The 7,639-nt window shown below is 51.5% G+C and overlaps 1 protein-coding gene across 1 annotated transcript; it reads right to left on the bottom strand.

Moving 5' to 3' along the window:
• Positions 1–489: 489 nt before the first annotated feature.
• On the bottom strand, positions 490–7,417 carry SHISA2 (shisa family member 2). The gene is made up of 2 exons (XM_037137149.2): positions 6,042–7,417; positions 490–2,628 (listed from the first exon to the last, which is right to left on the bottom strand). The coding sequence occupies exons 1-2, from the start codon at positions 6,370–6,372 to the stop codon at positions 2,075–2,077; spliced, it is 885 nt and encodes a 294-aa protein (XP_036993044.1). The 5' UTR covers positions 6,373–7,417; the 3' UTR covers positions 490–2,074.
• Positions 7,418–7,639: the final 222 nt, after the last annotated feature.

Here is a 7,639-nt window from a genome sequence, read left to right as displayed (position 1 = left end):
CTGCAGGCAGCCCCTGAACTGAGTAGCCGCTAGAGACTGAAAGGCCGGCAAAGCCTAAAATGTTTACTCTTTGGCTCCTTATTGAAAACGTATCCCTGTGCTGGTGATCTCTAAGGTCCCTTTCACCTCCAATCTTCTAGGAATTCTACTTCCTTAGATAAGCCAGAACCCCACCATCAAAGACAATGTAGCCTGACAATACGATCCCCAAAGAAGTCTCTTTTGTGTTGCTGGCGTTTTCAGGGAACACATAAAACAGTGTCGCTGACTCATGGAGTACCCACATAAACTTCCCGGATATTAACTGCTTCTAAAGGTAGGCTCTTGGTTCTAGAAAGCAATAATTATAATGTTGAGCAATTTTACTGTAGGGACAGGTTTATTAACAGACCATCTAAGATTACCAAGTAGAATGAAAATTAAAAAAAAAAAAACTCCCCTAGGAATTCATACTATAAAATATTTATTAAGTAAAATGATTTTCTCCTGCCTTTGGTTATTAAAAAAGTTTGATTATCCCTGTTGATACCAATTGCCAACAATGACTTTACATTATTCAGTCATGAGACAGATGACAAATAGATAGATGGGTAGATAGATGGGTGGTAGGTAGAGTAGATAAGAGAGATACAGATATTGACATAAATATGTAAAACACCAACCTTATAATGGTTTAAATACAAATCTTGGTTTTGCTAGCAGTTAGAAATTTACTTGCACACACTGAAACTTATTTCTTACAGGTAAACAATACACAAATTCACTTGAATTTTGTCATTCAGAACACTGGGAAATGAATCCAGTGCTTGCCGAGGGCTAAAAGAGAGAGAAAAACAAGAACTGATTTTGCGGAGAGAGAAAGGCAATATCTCTTTGGAGAGCTTTTCTCTTCATTTAATAGTCCCTACTGCCTGAAAAATAAACCATTTTGATAACGAGAGTATAAAAAGCCTATGATTTGCAAAGTAAATTATATTTGTGGTTTAAATTTCATCCTAAGTCTCGGATTATGGCTGAGAAGCTCTCCTCAACCTTTATAAAGCATTTCTTTGATATGTATAGGGAAAACAAGAAAGTGTTCGATCAGATCCAGGCAGAAATGCCCATCTCCGGTTATAAGAACAGTAATGGCCTGTACTCGGTCCGATGCCGCCGTGGGGATCTGAAAACCAGACAGAAAGAAATGCCAAGCCACACGTAACCTGGAGAAGTGGCAGGCTGACAGTTTATGATTTCAATAGTAAAAACACCTAATGACTTCTCAGATGTCACTGTAAAGTTGGGAAATTGGATGGTACAATCAAGAAAGGGATGAATGGCTCTGTTACTGCACCACCCACTTACTTCAAGATTAAAACCCCGGAGTTCTGAAATGTCACTGGTTAAGTAACTATGCAATTTCTTTCGGGATCTCTTTAAGGTAGAAAAATCACTTTGTAATAAGATCTCTACACGAGGTTTAAAAAAAAGCACAAATTAGACAAAAAGCACAAAAATAGACAATATATATATCTTTTTACAATGAAATTAGACCGCCTGTGACATACTGAGATCAGTGACTAATCTCACAGAGTTCGAATCAGGTTTTCCTTTATAATAGTGTTTTCAACACCTTCCCCTAAACCTTGGATGCTTATATAAAACTTACCCTGGGAAAAGGGGAGGGACAGGTATTCTGACCTGGTACAGTTAAAAAACAGAAAAGAAATAATAATAACAAGAACATAATAAAAACCCTTAATCTATCTGTTTACAAAACTCTTTTGACAGCCATACATACCCCAAGGGCACTTAAGGGCTCAAGCATTTGTCATACAACCATCAGTAACAACACGGGCATCTCCAGGTGACGCCCTGTGCCACCATAACTCAGTCATGCACTGGGATGAATCATGTCCAAAAAAGCCCATTCGGAGGGAGCCACTTTCACAGAGTTTGGGCCAAATGAAGCTCCTTGGAAGGACTGCGCCCCAAACACCACCGCCGTGACAGACCTCCACTCTGAGAATCCTTGCCAGTGCACAGCTTCCCTGCTGTCCTGGGTCTCATCACGGAACCCAGCTGGCACCTTGAGTCACACGGTCACGGCTGGGTACATCTTCTGTTCACTGTTAGTGTGAGGGAAGGGGGCCTGGATCTGCCTGTAGCCCGTCTGCAGGCCATCCATGAAAGGCGGCACAGGAGTCATGGGCACCGAGTCGTGCTGCACCGTGTACCCCACATATGGGGGGTGCAGGTACTGCCCTTGATGGGGTACAATTTGGGTGGCTTGCTGACAGTTCAGCACAGAGAAATTCGTGGGCATGTTGACATACACATTGTTCATGGTCCCCTCGGGCAAGCAACAGTTGGTCTGTGACCTCGTTGGGGGTGCCCGGGCTCCAGAGTTGGCGCTGGAGCTGGAGCTGGCAGCTGTGCTGGACTGGCGGGAGGACGACCCCCGGGACGTGCTGGCGCTGGGGATCATGGGGATGGTCTCCATCAAGCGGTTTCCCCCGGGGGCCCGGCTCTGCTGGGGCTCCTGCTTGGGCCGGAGGCATCTGCAGCAACAGGCGGCCACGAGTGACCCCAAGATGATGAAGGCGACAAACACGGACCCAACGATGAGAAACGGCACGTAGATGGGGACTGGAAGACAAAAGCGTAACGTTATGATTCGCTATAAATATGCATTAAAAAGGCGGTGCTTGGCTGTGGAGATCACAAATGAGCAGCAGTGACGCTGAGCAGGCTCTGCCGATTTGCATGCTCACTAGCAGCCCATAATATGCACTGTCCTCTACTGAGAGCTCAGGAAAGGAGTGAGGGCCCCGCAGGCCTGGTGGGGCAGCCCCCCAGAGCAAAATTGTTCATATTCACAGCTAGACTCACCAACCGCGCGGACCGAGGCAAATATCCAATGTACCAAAAATGTGTTTTATGTTTTAAGACTTTTCTAAAATCCCTACAAGTACTCAACTGTCCAAACTTAAGGCAGATAGTCGTGGGATCTGTACAGATATGAGTAGAAATTACTTAAAAGGCTTTTTTCCCCCAAAGCAAGTTACCTACATTTCTTTTTTTTAAATATTTTATTTATTTATTTTTTGAGAGAGGGAAAGGAGAAAGAGTGGGAGAGAAATATCAATGTCTGATTGCTTCTCATGCATCCCCTGCTGGGAACTGGCCTGCAATCCAGGCATGTGCCCTGACTGGGAATTGAACCTCGATACTCTGGTTCACAGGCCCGCGCTCAATCCACTGAGCTACGCCAGCCAGGGCTACTTACGTTTCTTGAAAACTCCTTTTACCGTATTTTATTGCAGCAAGTCTTTATTTCCAGAGGCAAATAACTCAAAAACTTAGGTCAGACTCTAGCCATGACTGTTTCCAATAGGAGTCTTGGAAAGCCACAGAGGTCAAAGACGGGTAAGAAAAACTCCACACACTGGCCTCACTGAGTCTGGTGAGGGTTAGGGGCATGGGCCGGGCCTATCCGGGGGCAGTGAATGGAGGAAAAGGGAAGCACTTGTGTGCAGGGAAGTGACTCTAGGCAGCAGGTCAGCATGGAACAAGGTACTGGGGAGAACGAATGTTGGGAGCAACAAGACATCTGTTCCAGGAAGGAGGGAGGCCCGCAGTGAGCGGGGAAGCAGCAAGCAGGCCCAGCAGGGCTGAGGTGGAACAGTCACTCTGGAGTTCGGATGCGGGATCCTGTGTGAGGAGCTAGGGAAAGGCCACAGAGCATCAAGCAATGGGCACCGTACTTAACAAGTGAAGTTTGTTCTGGAAAATAAACCCCTAAAAGATAAAAATAACAACTTTACTAAAATCGGTGGCAAACTCCAATTTTATATCATTTTACTTTAAAACTCTGTGGGCGCCATAGGGGTAGCGGCACGGGGCTTCCAGAATCTGGATAAGATACACCAGCGGAGGGGGGCAGAGAAGCAGGGAGGAGAATGGCTGGGAGCACTTCTGCAGAATTCCCCCAGAGGTTACCAAGAACCTACTTTTTGATGTCTTCCTGAGCATGTCCTTAACCACTGGGTGGAAAACTCATCAGGACAGGGACTGTCTTGCTGGTCTTGGCACAGCAGTGCCTGCTCAGCGGGACAGGGCGGAGCCTCTGCGAGGAGCCCAGCCCTTGCTCCACAGCTCTGAGGAGCCCCTGGACTGTCCCCTGGAGTCGGTGTTTTTAGAATATACTAGCACATGAAGTCATGCAGAAGTAATGCCTTATAAGTAAAACACACTTTATAAGTATTTAACCAAAGCTGACATTTAAAGGTTTCCTTAATCATCAGTGCGGGACAGAGTGGATACTATGGCTTATACACAGGGTCCCTTCAGCAGGTAGAAACACTTGCCACAGTTCACAGCACAGCTGGCTCTCTGACAGTCGGCCGGCTCTCGTTACACGGCACCTTCAGGCTCGCAGCAGCGACCAGAGCCGTGGACGCAGGCTTCCCCACCCCCATGCTAAAACACTCCATCGTCTGAATTAGGATGCCGGTCCTAAATATGCCATCAAGAGGTAAGTAAATAATAGTTTAAAAGTTCCCAAACATTATAGCAAAAACTACCTGAAAGCAGCCTAAATCCACGTAATGAATTCTGGGGAAAAATCGCTATCTCTTTCCAGCATTTTTAATTGAAAGCATAAGTAACTACGCAGGGGCAATGACTGTAGTGCTTCTCTAAGCCCTTGGCACTGCTTAATTAGGTATCTCGTCCTTGTTGACTGCCAAAGAGAAGTGAGAGAAACAGAATTTTCAGGAAAAAGAGAACTTCAAAGCAGGGTGAAGAAGGCACCCATGCTCATCACACGGTGTCATGAGAAGTCTGCTGCCTACTGATCAGCGCACAGCCAGCCTAACTTTTTAGAGGCCACCAGTGAGCCCAACTTAGCTGAGACATGGAAGCAGCAGTCTGTCTTCGGCTCATTTCTCAAGCCATTATTCCACCATCATGCACCCTGCAATGCCGAGCTTGCATTTTAAGATAACCCCTTTTCTGGAATTACTCTGTTCTCTGTTCATATTCAAGGCAATGGAACAACAGGAGTAGCCTGCTAATAAAATGCTTGACTACAAAGGCACCAGCTCTGATAAGAGCTGCCTCTTACCAGGAGGAGTTCTGGTAAGGAGTTCTATAAACAGATGCCACTCAGTGCCAAGTCAGGTAGCTCAGAGCCTGGGCATCTTGTGCTGGTAAACAGTCTTGTCCCTAACATAACCTGCAGAAAAAAGAGGAGATGCCCTCTCCGTGACATGCTGGCCATCTGACCTCTACCCCTACACCGACCTGAATCCTCCCTCCCAAACACACGTATATTGTTGTTGTGGGCCCGGGGGGAAAGGCTGTCTTTTCCCGGGAGGTAGGGAAAAGTGGAGGGAGTGGAATCTATCAAATTCTTGCACGGACTTGTTTATTTTTCCGACTCTAGCTTTGGCAATTTGAAAATATAATTAAAAAAACCAAAGCCACAAAGAACTACATTGGGCATAGTTCGGATGTCAGACCTAGCAAGTCCAACATGGTAACAACTGTCCAGAAACCAGAGGCCCAAGCCTGGATGGGGAGAGGTGGAGCCCTCTAGTAAACTGCGTCACCCACTGGAAGCCCTGAGAAGCTGCCTTCCTTCTGAGGAGCCTTCACAGAAGTGCCCCTGCCTATGTCCACGATTTCTTCCGCTACCCAGAGACATTAACCCTTAGTGGAAGTCAGACCTCTGGAGACAGAACACATGGGAGGGGGCCCAAAGGCCCTTCCTTGAGCTGGAAGATTGAGGAGCTGTCTGTGGCCCACCCTGTCTTACACATGTGGTTTTTTGGGGAAATCCAAGCCAAACCATTCTTCAGCTGACAGGTGGGGAAACTGAGGCCCGGGACGGCGAGCCTCAATTCGCACACAATAATGGCTGGGGCAGAATGCAGGCACCACCTCCTGGTCCAAGACACTCCTCTGAAACTTCAGGGTTCCTGCCTACTCCTTTCCCCAGGTCGGTGCCATCCAGGCCCAGCCAACCTTCCACCCTGCTCACCCTGGGCCTGCCCTACCTGCCGAGCCGTCTGAGCCGTCTTTGTCCGCCCGGCCGGGCTCGCTGGCGCCCTGCTGGCGGTCGTTGTCGCAACCGCCCTGGTCAAGGCGAGCCTCCGCGCTGGAGCAGCAGTAGCGCAACGTGCAGCTGCCACAGCAGATGGTGGCGTCGCCACCGTCGAAGCGCTCAGGGCACTGGAAGCCGACGCGCCAGACACCCTGCGCGTCCAGCCAGCCGTGGCAGTACTCGCCGCTAGCCAGCGCCCCCGCAGCCAGCAGTGCGGCCAGAAGCAGCTGCAGGAGCGAAGTGGCGATCCAGGAGGAGGCGGACGGGCACCGTCCGCCCCACATGGCACCCTGGGGCGCGGGGGGCTTCTCCTGAGGGCGCAGTGCAGGCTCCGGGTAAATCGTGCACTCAGAGACCCGGGTCCCAGTGGTGCTCTGGCCAGGACCTCTTTACTGAGTGTTTCTTCCACGGCGTTTTCGGCGCAGGCCACTGCCCTCTGCCACGACGTTCCGGAGCCCACGACGCCGGGCTGCCAGGTCAGGAGGCTCCTAAGCCATCCCCCCGTTCTGCCAGGGGATGGCCAGGTCCGGAAGGGGCAGACTTTGAGAGTGTGCCCGCACTGATGGAACTCGGGTGAAGACTCAGAGGGCCTGCGGAGCTGCCTCCCCGAATCTCCTGGAGTCTACACTCCAGCGAGAGTCCAGAGAGAGGACGCTCCCCGTGCGTCCCCGAGGGACGATCCCTCCCGTCGGATTACCGCTGAGAACACCCCTTCCGACGCGGAGCCAGGGCGCTGCCACAAGGTTTGAGTCTCGGGATCCCGCGCACCAGTCAGAGAATCTCTCCCTTTATTCCTCTCTCGGGTGGCGAGAAGGGGCCAAGCAGGCAGGCAGAGCGCACAGGATTCCCGGCAGCAAGTGCAGCAGCCGGCCACGCTCAGCCTGCTTAGCTCCGAACTCGGTCCCCATGGCTCCGGCCACGTAGCCCCGGCAGCCCAGCGGGTGCAGCCTCAACGCTCCCTGACGCGGGACTGGAGGCCAGTCCTTCCCAGCTCACGCAGCCGTCCAGGACGCGGGCGAAGGGCCGACGCGCCGCGGCCCCAGTCCCCGGAGCCCGTCCGGCTGAAGGAGGCAGCTGCTGCAGCGGCTGCGCGCGGTCCACTTAAGCCGCTGGAGCCGGCTTCCCCCTCCTCCTCCTCTCTCGCTGCCGCTCGCTCCCACGAGCGCCGGGCCTGTCCGCTTCTCTCTCTTTCCGCTGGGCCGCTGAGCCCTCGGGAGGTGCGCACCGATGGGCGCCTCCCCCAGAAGTTTCCGTCCTCCGGGATACTGAAGAAGCAGAGCACGGTAGCTGCCTGCACACTCCCGCCACGCCCGGCACCGAGCCAGCTCCGACTCCGCTGGCCGAGCCGCTGCGCTGCGCTCTTATGAGGGGCTGGTGGCAGCTCGGGGGCGCATGCGTGCCGCGCGGGCTCCCCTCCCACCCCTGGACGTCTCCGGACTCCCGAGCCCTTCGCCTTCGGACTGGAGTGGAAGAGAACCGCGTGGACGCCGCAGTGGGCTGCAGGCTAGCGGGGGCGCGAGAGCAAACACAACTTATGCAACCTAGGCCTTG

Source organism: Artibeus jamaicensis, unplaced genomic scaffold (assembly GCF_021234435.1).
Source record: "Artibeus jamaicensis isolate MK-2021 breed Jamaican fruit bat unplaced genomic scaffold, CSHL_Jam_final contig_793, whole genome shotgun sequence".
Taxonomy (NCBI): Eukaryota; Metazoa; Chordata; class Mammalia; order Chiroptera; family Phyllostomidae; genus Artibeus; species Artibeus jamaicensis.
The sequence above is the reverse complement of the archived record's forward strand: the minus strand, read 5'-3'. Positions and strand labels throughout refer to the sequence as shown.